This window comes from Lithobates pipiens, unplaced genomic scaffold (assembly GCF_037356315.1).
Source record: "Lithobates pipiens isolate NorthernLeopardFrog02 unplaced genomic scaffold, aLitPip1_a1.2 Scaffold_24, whole genome shotgun sequence".
In the NCBI taxonomy this organism is placed as follows: Eukaryota; Metazoa; Chordata; class Amphibia; order Anura; family Ranidae; genus Lithobates; species Lithobates pipiens.
The window spans coordinates 10,858,029-10,874,064 of NW_027507786.1; the positions used below are offsets into that span (position 1 = coordinate 10,858,029).

At 44.0% G+C, this 16,036-nt stretch overlaps 1 protein-coding gene across 1 annotated transcript in view; it reads left to right on the plus strand.

Moving 5' to 3' along the window:
• ZDHHC13 (zDHHC palmitoyltransferase 13) overlaps window positions 1-16,036 on the plus strand; it is a 71,313-nt gene that overhangs the window by 1,348 nt on the left and 53,929 nt on the right. The window contains 2 exon segments of the mRNA XM_077453604.1: window positions 6,950-7,072; window positions 9,896-9,973. Coding sequence (XP_077309730.1) covers window positions 6,950-7,072; window positions 9,896-9,973 — 201 coding nt within the window.

Genomic DNA, 16,036 nt, shown 5'->3' on the forward strand with positions numbered 1-16,036 from the left:
CCTCTCTCTGGCCTACACTTCCCCCTCTTCATCTTTCTCCTATTCCCACTTCTTCTCACCAGGCTTCCACTCCTGCTCTTCTCCTCTGTCCATCCCCCTCTACTTCCCTTCATCATTCTATCTTTCTCTCCATCTCTGCTTCCTTTTTTTTTTTTTTTTTTCCTTTCCTTTCCTTTCCTTTTTTTTGTTTCTGTTTTCTTTCTTTATTGTTAATGTTTTCCTCTCCTCCTCCTATTCTGCTTCTTTATTCCTCCACATTCTTTATTTTCATATGTCGGATAATTTCAGAACTTATTCAGCAGAGTGTTTATTACACCAATGTGTACACACTTCTGTTTATTTTACAGCGATAGAGGTCGACCGATATGGGTTTTTCTCTGGCCGATGCCGATGCCGATATTTAGAAATCATGGCGGCCGATAGCCGATATATGATGCCGATTTTTTTGGGCCGATATGTTAGGCCGATTTTATTTTATTTATTTATTTATTGTTAATCCCCCTTGATCTAACACACCTTTCCCACTGGGGCGTTTTAAGGCGCTTTTGGGCTAAAAATAGCGCCTGTAAAGTGCCTGTAAAATGGCTCCCCTGCAGTCTGCGTGAAAGACAGAGTGCTTTCACACTGAGGCGATGCGCTGGCAGGATCTTAAAAAAAAGTCCTGCAAGCAGCACGTTTGGAGTGGTGTATACCGCTCCTCCACCACTCCTGCCCATTGATATGAATGGGCACCACTGCCGAAGCGCATGCAATGCGATTTGGCAGCGGTGCTTCATGGGCGCATTTAACCTCTTCCTTGGCCGCTAGCTGGGTTATATGTGCCCCACTAGCAGCCAAATAGCACCGCTAAAATGATGGTAAAGAGCCGCTAAAACTTGCGTTTTACCATCAACGCCTGCCCGCTCCAGTGTGAAAGCAGTCTTCATAAGTGATACAGAAAATTTCTTACACTTAAACATTTATTAAACAAAACAAACCTCCAATCAGTTTACTTGTATGTATGATTTAGATAAAAAAAAATATATATATATATATATATATATATATATATATATATATATATTAAATAAAAACAGGTAGTCAAAACTTTTGGACAAAAAAAAAAAAAATGGGCTAACTTTTTACTGTTTTTATTTTATTTTTATTTTTTAAATGGTGTATTTTTTTTCCCAAAAAAATGCATTTGAAAGACCTCTGTGCAAATGCCGTGTGACATAAAATATTGCAACAACCACTATTTTATTCCCTAGGATCTCTGCTAAAAAAATATATATAATTTTTGGGGGGTCTAAGTGATTTTCTGGCAGAAAATACAGGATTTTTTACTTGTAAGCAACAAGTGTCAGAAAAGATTAAGGCCTCTTTCACACCAACGTGCCGTTCAGGCCCGCCTGTCAGTTTTTCAGGCGGACCTGAACGGGTGCTCCATAGAGCTCTATGGAGCATCGGATGTCAGCGGTGACATATCCGCTGACATCCGACCCGCTCCGATCCGAAAAAGTGTGACGGAGGAAAAAGCTATTTTTCCATCCGTCTGCGGATCGGATCGGATGACGACGGGCACTGCGGTCCGTCGTCATCCGATCTCCCATAGGGGAGAGCGGCGCTGTGACAGGTCCGTCCCTGCACAGTGTGCAGAGACAGACCTGTCATCTCCCTGCTCAGCGGGGATCGGCGGAGTGATCCCCGCTGAGCAAACGGACATCCACGGGGCGGATCAGAACTGATCCGCCCCGTGTGAAAGGACCCTTAGTCTTTAAATGGTTAAACTGAGAACTTCTACACACAGAGATGATTTCATTCATTCAAGTGTAAACATTGTATCTTTCTGTTCTTTTCTTGGCAGCCTGCCCAGAGAGGAGGAAAGGGTTGCTATGACGACTCAGTCAACTTAGACCATTCTATACAGAAGTCATTTCAAAGTCCCGCTGTAGTTCTAAATCGGCTTTTTATCAGCACAAATCGGCCGATGCCGATTATTTAAAAAAACGGCAAATATCGGCCGATATATCGGCCGGCCGATATATCGGTCGACCTCTATACAGCGATGATTCAGATTGCCCTTTGTCAGTCTGTCTCATAATTCCTCCATACCGGAATGAGGAGAAGGTGTGCGACATGCAGACACCTTACACAGTACATTCATGAATAGGAAAGTGAATGTGGCGCTGCTTCAAATAATACATGCCTTCTATAACACTATGCAGAAAATTCCAAATTCATATAAACACAATTTAGTACATTAAGTGAATGGTGACTCCAAGTAGGAGTAATTGGCGCAAATAGCGTATAAAGGGACTGGTGCTCCATGTTTTTTTAAATCTTTATGTGTTTAAAAAATACATATAAAGTGACAATGGTTATGTGTCCTCAATAGAGTGCTCCACAAATCATTCAATAAATCATGTGTCCATAGTATAAATCCTTATTATAGTGCTGCTATGAAAGCATTTGTTCCTGATGTTGCAACAAGAAGAATTCCACAAATGACATGCGGTGTGCCCGGTGCCTCCGCTCATGCTCCCCCTCTTATTGCTTCACTCACCACAAATCTCTCTCCCCTCCCGGGGGTAGCCAGCATTCATGGCACCACCTGGCTGTATATGGATATACTGGACCACCCCAAAGGTGTTTCTTCTTGTCCTTACTTCCATTGCCCCAGCAGTCTCATACATGTATATATCTCCATAGTGTAATTCCGTAATCAAAGATTTGTTAGTATTGCAATTACATTTGTTTAAATGTCAAACAGCATTTAAAAGCAGGAAGTCTGGGACACGATGTGCTCCATGGATTTGAAACCGAAAGTGATGCAATGATACTGTAGCTCCGCCCTACGCGTTTCGTAACAGCGGCGTCATCAGGAACAGCCTGATGACGCAACTGCTTTTAAATGCTGTTTGACATTTAAACAAATGGAAGTGCAAATTATTTTCTAATACATTTTGGATTATGGAATTATACCATGTAGATTGTTTGTTTGTTTGTTTGTTTCTTGATATTTTCATACATGTATGAGACTGGACCTGATGGACTTTGTCTTTTTTTTTTTTTTTTTATTCCTTTTGTGTCTTTTTTTCAACCTCACCTACTATGTAACTATGTAAAGCCCCATACACACTATCAGATTGTCTGCTGATTTTTTTTCCATCAGATTTACCAAAACCATATAATATGAGGTCAAACCTTAAAAGGGAAGTAAACCCTTCCAAACAACTTGGACCTATAGGTAAGCCTAGATTAAGGCTTACCTGTAGGTCCAAGCAATATCTCCTAAACCTATATGGTTTAGGAGATATTTGCCTGAAAATGGGCACCGCTGTCTACGGCGCATGCGCCGTAGACAGCGGCGCGCATGCGCACTAAATGCGGCAAGTCCAAGAATGGATTTGCCAAATTTGTCGACTCCCGTGCGCATGCGCGGGAGTGACGTCATCGCGGCCTCGCCGTATGACAGCGGCGGAGCTGCGAGGCGCGACTCCCGTGCGCATGCGCGGGAGTGACGTCATCGCGGCTTCGCCGCTGTCATTGGTCGGAGCTGCGAGACGCCACCAGCAAGATGGACGCGGCGGACTACAGGGATCAGCGGCGACTTCGCTGGCTCCTGTGTCAGGTAAGTGACACATAATGAGCTACTATGCGATGCATAGTAGTCCATTATGCTTTACCTTTGCAGGGAAAAAAAGAGGAAGTAAACCCATCAGGGTTTACTTCCTCTTTAAGGGTTTCAATGTGTATGCAATCAGGCAGGCCCTTGTACTACATGGTTTTGGTAAACCTGTAGGAAAAAATCAGCAGACAATCTGATAGTGTGTATGGGGCTTAAGACTGCTGGAGCAATGGAAGTAAGAAAAGAAGAGACACCTTCAGGGTGGTCCAGGATATTCATATACAGCCAGGTGGTGCTGTGAATGGTGGCTACCCCTCCGTAAGGGGAGAGATTTCTGGTGAGTGAAGCAGTTAGAGGGGGCGCGCGAGTGGAGACACCAGGCACACCGCATGGCATTTGTGGAATTCTTCTTGTTGCAACACCTAGTAACGGTGGCGTTCTGTGATTTTTAGTGGGACTGCAACATTGCGGCGGGCAAATCTGACCCCAAATTACACTTTTTGGGGATCAGTGACATTATTACATTGATCAATGCTATAAAAATACACTGATCAATGTAAAAATGAAACTGGCAGGGAAGGGGGTTAACACTAGGGGGCGATCAATGGGTTAAGTATGTTCTAACTGTAGGGGGGTTGGGCTCACTGAGACATGACAGAAATCGCTGTTCCCGATCACTGGAAACGGTAGATCTGTCAGAACGGGGATTCGCCTTGTTTACACAGGCAGATCCCCATTCTGCCCCTGTACTAGGTGATTGCGGGTCGCCGGCGGACATCAAGTCTGCCCCAACACATGGGCACGCTTAACGCAGCATGAGCGAGAGTGCGCCAGCCGCTGTACAGCTGCGGCGATTGCCGGAGCCCTGGCAACCTGCCGCAGTATATGAACGTGAGCTGGCTGCATAACCATCGTCGCTTTATCTGTATTTTTTTTTAATCGCATAAAGATTTCATAAACCGGAGCATCGGTCACTTTATATGCTATTTTACATGAATTACTCCTGGTTGGAGTCGCCATTCACTTAACGTACTAAACCATGTTTATTTGAATGTGGCTTTTCCTGCATAGCTTTATACATAAGGTTTCGTTTTTTTTTGTTTGTTTTTTTATAAGGCATGTATTATTTAAAGCAGAGCTGCATCCACATTTTAAACACCCTATTGATTTTTGACACTCTTAATTCCTCCTTATTGGAGTGAACAGAAGGGCGTGCTTTGCCCAGTACAGACACCACACACAGGGCACCACACACAGGGCACCACACACAGGGCACCACACACAGGGCACCACACACAGGGCACCACACACAGGACACCACACACAGGACACCACACACAGGACACCACACACAGGACACCACACACAGGACACCACAGGACACTCCTAATTCCTCCATATTGGAGTAAACGGAAGCTGTGTGACATGCAGACACCATACCCAGGGGGGCTGTAGCTCATAATTTGGTCCCTGGCTTCCAGTCTGATAAGGCTGCAGTAGAAATCATTGCACTCTGTTCCCTGGCTGCAACTAACGATTATTTTCATAATCGATTAGTTGGTCGATTATTTTTTCGATTAATCGGTTAATAACCTTAAGAAAAAAAAATGGGTCAAATTGACGTTCATTTTTAACCACAGTGACGGGAAAATTTGGAAATAATAGAAAATGTCTTGGTCAAAGGAATTTTCAGACAGTGTATGTGGTTTTTGTTCAGAAATGAAAATTTCAAACAACATTCTTTCATTCAGTGAATGTACGAAGATTTTTCATCTGAATATTCTCCCCTGAAAATTGATCCGTGTGGCCAGCATAAGGCTCGGTACACACCTTTTTTGATTTGTTTCTGCAATGATTTTTGGTGTGCGTTTTAGATTTTTGCGCACGTGATTTTACTGCAATTTGCATTTTTTTGCTTTTTTTTTGTTTTTTGGGCAGATTAAAAAACACAAATTGCTGCAAAAACGTATTACATTATTTTCTGCAGCTTCTCCATTGAAGTATATTGAACCAAAAAAAGCACCGTTTTGCATTAAAAGTCCCTTTCCAAATATGCAGCGGCTGAAAAAAGCACAGATATGAACCTGTCCCATAGGAAACCACGTAAATGAACTGTAGTGCGTTTCTGCAAAAAGCACCAATAAACATATATAGATCAGGGCCCTCTGATTCCTCTTGTATCAAATTTTAATGTAACTGTACTGTCTGCCCTCATGTTGTAAAGCGCTGTGCAAACTGTTGGCGCTATATAAAACCTGTATAATATAATATAATAATATAGATGTGAACCAGGCCTAAGACGTTTAGTAACATAATGGGGTTAAAAAGACTAAAATTAACCCTTTTATAGTACAAAAAAGCAGATGATCACTACTGGAAGGTGTTCATTTTTTTTACCGTAGAACAGTGAAAGTAATATTTACAGTAGTGATTATATTTTTGTACTAATAAAGGGCTAATTTTAGTTTATTTCTAACCCCATTTTGTTACTGCCCGATTAATCGATTAATTTCATAATCGATTAGTTGTCGATTAATCAATTCGTTGTTTCAGGCCTACTCTGTTCCATCCACGATGTAGCTGAGACTAGACGGCTCTGGCATTTTCCAGCAGATACCAGCCATGCCAGTGGCTCACAGTGAAGCCAATTAAAGTAGCAAGGTGGGCTATCGGTCGCGATGACAGCTTTCCTTTTGTGCAGTTGAACAGAGAAGGCTTGCCGCTCCCAGGTGAGATAGAGAAGCCTAATGGAACTTGTGGGTGCCCGCCTCGGCTCGCCTCCGCAATCAATACAAGAAAATAGGCTACACACCACGATTGTGATCCAAAATCCTTTATTGGGACACCACAAGAGCAAAGATGCCCGGTAGACGCGTTTCACACTATTATAAGTGATTAATGAATAGGCACTTATAATGGTGTGAAACGCATCCACCAGGCACTCTGCTCTTGTGATGTCCCAATAAAGGACTTTGGATGACATTCCTTTTGTGCAAACTGGTTGGGGGAACTCCTGCACATTGAGGGGGGTCCATCTGCATGTTGAAACGAGGGGAGGCATCCATCTACATACTGGTCACTTCCTAAGGTTGAATCGGGTGGGAGGCTCCAGGGGGTGAACCATCAGGGAGTTTAGAAGGTGGTGGGACGCGTTGGCTTTTCTTTCGTGGACACAGAATGTGTTCCATTGACAGAAGAAGGATCTAGTTCATTACAGGGATCCAGTTTGAAGCCAGTGGCAAAAGTGCTATGCCATTTCATAATTGACTAGGTGACACCTTAATATTTGATCAGGTCTCTCGTATCTGTATTAAATGTATCAAACATTTGTTCTTCCAGGCACGGCCTATTTGATCGATGTAGAGAACTAGTAGAGGCTGGCTACGACGTCCGGCAACCAGACGGTGAAAATGTCACTCTGCTTCACTGGGCGGCCATTAACAACAGGCTGGAGCTCACCAAGTAAGTACTGGAGCAAAAATGATTCCCCCGCTTTTTATTTTATTTTTTTTATTTTTTTCTTGTTCGATTGTTTTTTATCAACAATCAATAATTTTCCCCTTTTTTATTTATTTATTTAAAAAAAAAAAAAGGAAAAATTCTTAATAAAAACAATTGAACAAGAAAAAAAAAAAAAAAAAAGTTTTTATTGACTAATATGCAAAAACATATTGGTACAGCATCAAACACACTAAACATAAGCATAAAGATTTACCATGTTTGGTACTTAACCACTTCAATACCAGGCACTTAAACACCTTCCTGCCCAGACCAATTTTGAGCTTTCAGCGCTGTCGCACTTTGAATGACAATTGCGCGGTCATGCTACACTGTACCCAAATTAAATTTTTATCATTTTTTTCCCACAAATAGAGCTTTCTTTTGGTGGTATTTGATCACCTCTACGGTTTTTATTTTTTGCGCTACAAATAAAAAAATACCGAAAATTTTGGAAAAAAAAAAATGTTTTTTTTTGTTTCAGTTTCAAAACTAAGTACGTTTTCTCCTTCACTGATGGGGCTACACTGATGGGCACTGATAAGGCGGCACTGATGGGCACCAATGTGGCACCAATGAAGTGGCAGTGATGAGGTGGCATTGATGGACACTGATATGTGGCACTGATAGGCGGCACTGATAGGCAGCACGGATGGGCGACACGGACGGACACTGATAGGTGGCACAAATTGGCACTGATAGCTGGCACGGATTGGCACGGATGGGCGGCACAGATGGGCGGCACAGATGGGCATGGATAGGCGGCACAGATGGGCATGGATAGGCGGCACAGATGGGCATGGGTGGGCACGGATAGGCGGCACAGGTGGGCACTGATAGGCGGCACAAGTGGGCACTGATAGGCGGCACAGGTGGGCACTCATAGGCGGCATTGGTGTTATACTGTAGTAATGGATGCCAATCAGTGCCAAACAATAATGCATGCCAATCAGTGATGCCCATTGTGGGCACTGATTGGCATCCATTATGGGCACTGATTGGCATCCATTGTGCTGACTGGCATCCCTGGTGGTCTAGGGAGGTTTACCTTTTCCCTGGTGGTCTGGTAGCGTCCCTGGTGGTCCAGTGTGGGCATCCTTGGGGGGCAGCCGATCGGCTCGCGTCTGACAGACGTGAGTGAGGGAAAGCCGATCACCGGCTCTTCCCATTTACACTGTGATCAGCCGTGATTGGACACGGCTGATCACGTGGTAAAGAGTCTCCGTCGGAGACTCTTTACCGAGATCGTAGTTGCCGGGTGTCAGACTGACACCCCGCAACAACGATCGCCGCGATGCGGGGGCGCGCAGCGGCTCATAATCCTGATCACGTCATATGACGTCCGGTCAGGATTATGCAACCACTTTGCAGCCGTCAATTGCCTATAGGGCGGGCGGCAAGTGGTTAAATACACAAGAAGTACATGTTCATAGTAGTATATTCCTGAATAAAAGAAAGAAAGAATCCGCGCTCAGTGCCAATATAAAGTGCAAAGATAGATAGATAGATAGATAGATTGTGTGTGTATGTGTGTATGTATGTATGTGTGTGTGTGTGTGTGTGTGTGTGTGTGTGTGTGTATATGTATATATGTATATATATATATACATATACACAATCTATCATATAAAGTTCATCTAATATGGTATGCTGAACTTGTAAACAGTTGTGGTGATAAGGCAAGAGAAGGAATGGGATTTTTAGGGTGCAAGACATAACACAATGGGATGTATCAAAAATATGTTTTTATCTTAAATAAATATAAGTCAGTCTCTGCTCTCAAGGAGCTTGCAGTCTAAGGTCCTTAACTCACATTCATATACATGCTAGGAGACAATTGACCTCCCAGCATGTCTTTGGAGTGTGGGAGAAAACCGGAGTACCCGGAAAAAACCCACGCAGGCACAGGGAGAACATGCAAACTCCATTTAGGTAGTGTCATTGTTGGGATTCGCACCTACAATCCTAGTGCTGCCCCTGTGCTGATGCATATTTATTTATTTGCACATGGTATTACAGGTAGAGCTGTCAATTTACACAGCACTTTACAAACCTATTGTACATTCACATTTGTCCAGGAGTACCCACGCAGGCAAAGGGAGAACATGCAAACTCCATGCAGGTAGTGCCGTGGTTGAGATTCAACTTGCCTATTTTCAGCCTGCTTTGGTCCGGTCACATGATCTATCTCCCTGTGGCAGTCAGCAAAAGCTGCATGGGAAAGGAGGGAACCCCCCCCCCCACAACAGATGAGCCGTCATTGAGTGCTTTCTCCTCTTCCCCCCTGCAGCTGACACAGGAATCACATGCTTGTACCGGAGTGGGCTGAAAATAGGTAAGTATATGCATCTTTCTTACACTGGTTAGTCAGCATAGGTGTTAGCAGGGGGAGGGATCATTTTAAGATTAGTTAGGCTTGGCCTAGAATTCTACTTTAATGGGACATTTAGCCGTCCTAAGAGATCATTTTAGGGTTAGCAGCTTCCTCTCTTTCTGCTTGCTGTGTTACTAAGCAGACTTCCAAGGCAGGTTTGAATCTGATTGATGGCTTTGAAAAACGTCATAGTGCTGATACTTCGATATGTCGTACTTTCTGTATGTGAGAGAGTTGGAGTGTTTCAGATTCCTCTACTATATTACAAACAGGTAAGCTAAAGGGATTCCCAGATGACCAACAGTAGGTGCTGACGTGGACTGGTGCACTCCAGCATTGCCTGGGTGAAAACTGGAAGACACAGCATTTCTCGGTAAAAAAGTGTTAACTCAATGCTTGTCTTTCATTCACAGGTATTTTATCTCCAGGGGGGCTGTTGTGGATCAGCTGGGAGGAACGTTGAATTCAACTGCTCTGCACTGGGCTGTAAGGTATGGAATTTTTCCCTGACCACCTTATCAACTGTCACAATATATGAGGATATTCCCCTATGGAAACTGTTAAAGTCATTCTAAAACCAAAACATTATTTACCTTAAAGCATTCCTTGCATTAAGCTAAAAAAAAATGTTCCAGTGCCTGTATTCCCACCCCCTATACTTACCTGAGCCCTCACTTGATCTAGCTCTGTGTCTGTCTGTAATGGTTCTCCCCACTCTTGCAGGCTTTGCTGCGACAGCGGGAGTGGGGGTGTGGCCAAGCTGCACTGTCTGTGTCTATGGGGACGCAGGCAACGTGTCTCAGGATAGAACCCAAGGGTGTGCTGTTATAAGAATGCACAGCTTTTGTTTATGCATCCGTAGGCACATAAGAAATAATGGGTTGTATTTTAGCTCAGTTAAAAAAAAAAAAAAAAAAAAAAGCTGTACTGAGCTTTTTCAAGCTTCAGAGTGCAATAGGCCTTAGGACCGCTCTGTGTAATTCTGTTGCACAGAGCAGGTACTGTATGTATGACATGTTTATATAAAAAAAAAATCAAATACAATACCTTATAATTACTTTAAAGCAGGCCTCCATTCTTAAAAGAGAAGTATGGGGTTTTTGCAGATTTATACTTGCCTAGGTGGATGCAGCATCGGTCCAATGCTGCATTTGTCCCCTGCCGATTCTAACACTGAGAACTGAGCGATCAATCACCACAGATCCCTCAGTTCTCACAGCTCCCCTAGCAGAGAGCTGATGACTGTGAGTCCCTGCTCTCAGCCCCCCCCCCCCCCCCCTCCTAGTCACTGTAGTGCTGGGCTGTTGGAGGGGGTGGGAGTGCCCGGCTCAGACTCTCAGCAGCCTGCTGAGAGGCTGAGCTGGTTGGCAGTTCAGGCATGTGGACGAATCCACAACAGAGCTTTGGTTGTATTTTCTACTTTTTTTTTTTTTATTATTTATTTTTTTGTGACACCTGTAACAAGTCCTCTCCTGTGTTGAAACAAAACCAATTGCTCTCAATTCCCTGCAATACATACCTACAATATATAACCATTTAAAGCTGCAGCAATGCTCTTAAAGTATATGTGAACCTTCACCTTGGAAAACAAACCATTCAGCTTAAAATAGAATGCAACGCAAATCGTTCCTGTGTAAATACCCTTTTACTAATACTCCAGTCACACTTGTACAACTCCCAAAGTCGGGCGACTTTGGAGTGCAACTTTGGATGGGTGCAACTTGGATGTGACTTGTTGTCCTTCTGCAAAGCCAGACCCTCTGTTGCATGAATGCATTTTTTTTAAAACAACGAGTTTATTGGTGGTTGTAACAATACAATATACAACATGTAATGTACACAGGACATCACAAGACCAAATCACATTCACGTATGAAATACAGAATACACAAGTTTGTCTATGATTTGTTGGACACACTTTATGTATGCCCACCCGAGCATATCACCGCCCAGACCCCCCAAGCATCCGCCGAGGGGGCCAGGGGAGCAAAGCCGCCCGGGAAGCCACGCACCTGGTCACTATAGGCCGAATTCACTCAGCCGGCACTGCCAGACACCCTCCCCTCCCCTCCATCCTAGCGGTTTTCTCATCTATTTAACTAATACTGCATACCTTAGATGGTTCCCAAGCTATAAGATCATTCATTACCCTTGGCGTGTTCTGTTAAGATAGGTCTGTGCAGGTATCCGGACTGGTGAGCCACCTGTGCCAAATCCTTTTAAACTTGTTAGGGCACCCCCTATGTGCATAGATAACCTTCTTTAATGGCAGTGGTGAATTCACCTCGTCTATCCATGCCCTGACAGTGAGGGGCACAGTTCGTAGCCACGACCTGGCAATCAGCTTCCTAGCACTAAACAGGGTTTCGTGTAGGAAAAAGGTATGAAATTGATCAGTCTGTGTGTCGGTCATAAGCCCCAATAAACACAGTTTAGGGTCAACTTGCAAGAGGGAACCCATATGGTCATGCAGGAACTGAATGATTCATAACCAATATGCCTGAACATCCGGGCATGCCCAAATCAGATGGTAAAATGTGCATGGATGGTCCCTGCATCGCGGACACCTCCGGGTCCTGGGATGTTTTGTATTTACAAATTCTCATTGGCGTGAGGTATACCTTGTGTAGGATATAAAGTTGAGTTAGCCGGTCTGATAACCTAGGGGAAGCTAGCTTGACATTGGTAAGGATATCCTCCCAGTCTTCAGCATCCAGCAGGCCTACCTCCTCCTCCCATCTATGTTTAGCTACATCCGCAATCCTGGACACCGCACGCACTCTAAGTAGATTATATGTGGTGGATATCAGTTTGGTGGGATCCTCCCCCACCATGATACCCACCAGGGACAGCTCTTGGGGGTTTGGGAACCCGTCCGTATACTGAGCCTAAAGGGCGTGAGAGAGCTGTACATAGCGAAAGACCATATGTGAGGGTATCCCAAATTCCTCCTGCAGCGTACGAAAGCTGCGGATGCCCAAGGGGGTGACAACCTGATGTAAATACACTACGCCCCTGGAAGCCCATAAACCTACACCTGGTAACGATTGGAGCTCCCCAAGTTGGGAATTGTGCCACAGTGGGGTGTGAGAGTGTACTTGCTACCCCTCCTCCTCCTGCCACTCCCTCTCCCCCTAAATAGAACCTGAAGAGGGGTGTGAGCATAGCTGTGGGGCTTCCCACATGTCAGCGTTTGGTTTCTGGGTCCATCCGGCTTATGCAAGTGGTAGAAATGGGATAGCTGGGCTGCAATGTAGTATGAGTGAAAGTCAGGAAGTGCTGTCCCCCCCCCCCCCCCCCCCAATCAGCAGGTTTCTTAAGCGTGTTCCAAGCCAATTTATGCTTCCCTGACCCCCAAATAAAGGTATTAAGGATAGCATCCAGTGTTTTAAATATCTTGAGGGGTATGAGAATGGGCGAGTGCCAGAATTTATAAAGGAATTTGGGCAAGATAATAATTTTTACTAAATTGATCCTGACCATTACTCCCAGCGGGAGTCGGGCCCATGATTGGGTTTTGGTTTTCAGATAGGGGATCAGTGGCAGGATATTATTTGTGGTATATTCTAGAGGCTCCCTGGTGACCTGGATAAACAAATATTGAATGGAGGACACCCGACTGAGTGGTAGCGAGGCCACGTCGCAGGTGGGGGAGGACACGTCTATGGGCAGAATCTGTGATTTGGACCAGTTTACCCGGAGGCCCGAATGGACACCAAATTCCTCGATAGTCCGAAGGGCCGCCCGTAGAGACTGCCAAATAAAGAAGCATGTCGTCCGCGTACAGTACCTGAATGTTTTACATGCAACTTTTGAGGGTTAAGGCTCCATTCACGTTTGTGCGACTTGTCATGCAATGTTGGACTTTAAAGTTGCATGACAAGTCGTACCCCATGTTTTCAAATGATAACCATTCATATGTACGACTTAAAGTTCCAGCGAATTCAAGTAGTTCATGTTTCTATTGTGGCTTTCATACAACTTGAGAGCCAGATTTCAATGCTAACCTTCAAAAGTTGCATGAAAGTCGTACCTAAGGCTCCATTCACATTTGTACGACTCCAAAGTCAAGCAACTTTGGAGTGCAACCTTGACGCAACTTTGGATGGGTTCAACATGGATATGACTTTGGCTTTGACCAATGATAATGCACAACTGTTGCATGTATAATATTCAGGCGTGGCTTTTGAGGATTTATATTGCAGTCTATGGCACTCAAGCCGCATGAAAGCTGTACCAAAGTAGTACAGAAACCTTTCTAAAGTCGCTGCGACTTTAAATTGCACATATTTGAACAGTTGTCATTGAAAAACATGGGAGGGGAAACTTGTCATGCAACTTTAGTGTCCAAAGTCGCATTACAAGTTTCACAAGTGTGAATGGTGCCTCAATGTTATATAGTGCAACAGTTGTCCATTATCATCGATCAAAGTCGCTTCCAGGTCGCACTCCAAAAGTCGGCGCAACGTCAGAGTCGTACAAGTGTGAATGGAGCCTAAGCATAGAAGTTTATGCCCTTCAAGTTGCGTGAATGTCGGACCAAAGTAGGGCAGGAACTACTTTTTGAAGTTGCTGCATCTTTAACCACTTCAGTAGTGGCCACTTTCACTCCCTTTCTGCCCAGGCCAATTGGCAGCTTTCAGCTCTCACACTTTGAATAACAATTGCACAGTCATGCAACACTGTACCCCAAACTACATTTTTTATCAAGCTTTCTTTTGGTGGTATTTAATCAACACTGGGGTTTTATTTTTATTTATTTTTTTATTTTTTGCTAAGCAAATGAAAAAAGACAGAAAATTGTGGGGGAAGAAATTTTTTTTTTTTTATTAGTTTCTGCTACAAAATTTTGTAAATAAGTAATTTTTCTCCTTCACTGAGAGCACTGATGAGGCTGCACTGACAGGCAACCTTTATGGGCACTGTTAAGCGGCACTAATGTGAGCACTGATTAGGGGGCACAGGGGGGCATCACTGGGGGGCACTGGCGGGCATCGCTGATGGGGCTGCACTGATAATCAATGCACTGATTAACAGTGCAGTTCCCCCCCCCCCCAATCAGGAGAGCCACTGAGTGGGCACTCATTGGTAGCACTGTTGGATGGCACTGACAGGCATCACTGATGGGCACAGATTTGCATTTCTAAGGGGCACTCATTGGCATCCCTGGTGGGCTCTAATGAAAACCCTTGATGGGTCTGCACTGATAATCAATGCGCTGATTATCAGCGCAGACCCCCGCTGTCAGGAGAGCAGCCGATTGGCTCTCCTCTACTCATGCTCAGTCAACGTGAGTAGAGGAAAAGCCGATAACCGTCACTTCCTATTTACACTGTGATTGGACACAGCTGATCACGCGGCAAAGAGCCTATGTCATAGGCTCTTCACCATAATTGGAGATGTGCTGTGTCTGAACGACACAACTAATCACTGGCCTTGGGGGGGGGGGGGGGGTGGCACACACAGTGGCTTGTTCTGAGGGATGTCCTATGACATCCTGTCAGGACAATGGAGCCCCCACCCAGCTGTCATTCTTGCTATAGGCTGGGCGGGAAGGTGTTATGTCTTGCATATATGAATGGTTATCATTGGAAAACCTGAATTACATGCGACTTTAATGTTCAAAGACATATGACAAGTCGTTCAAGTGTGAATGGGGTGTAAATCCTATTTTTTTTTTTTTTATTGGTAATTCCTTGTTAGAAAATTATTTTTTTGGCCCAGGTAAACCAAAGGGAAAAAATTAAACTAATACAAAAAACATAACCCAGCCCAAGCACCCATCCCACATAATCATAGAACAAATCTACTATACGTCTTATGTGCTCAGTAATAACAATACTACATTTATATGTAGAGGACGTGTTTTTTTTTGTTTTTTTTGTATAAAAATAATTGTGCTAGCCGGGTACAAAAAGATTGTAACCAGTGATATTATTTGGCTCAGAACATGTTATGTAATTTCCCTGTTTCCAAATGTTGAAACTGAAAGTTGTGTTTCCTACTCTAGAAACCTCCCAAAGGGGGTCAGATATACATTTATAAATGTGATTTATTTTAACTCTGGCTAATGCAAATAAAGTAATTTATTATACATCCCATGTTTTAAATTTGCTCTTCCAGCTGCCTCCTGGTACAAAACGTTGCTATCTGACTTTGTTGGTCAGTATTCCTATGACTTGCTATCTTTTTGTTTTATCCGTTAGACGTCGATGCACAGACATGCGACTGACGCCTAGATATAGTCACAGGGTCCACATTATGTGTCCCCCCCTTTCCTTTGTATCTCTATGACACAATCCATTGTATTGGGAAAATCCACCACTTCCTCACTGAGTCACAGTCCTGAGTAACCGGCTTCTCGGCTGTTTCCTGTAAGGTGAGCCGGATTATCTGATTTCACCTGCTTTGCTGTTAATTCAGGTGTTGTAATTACCAGCCGCGGATCTGTTGTTTGCATCAAAGGTAGAATCGGGGACCTGTCATCCCTTCACAATAGAGGTAACCTTTACACCGGCTGAGCCAATCCTCACACTATATTCATATAACAACAC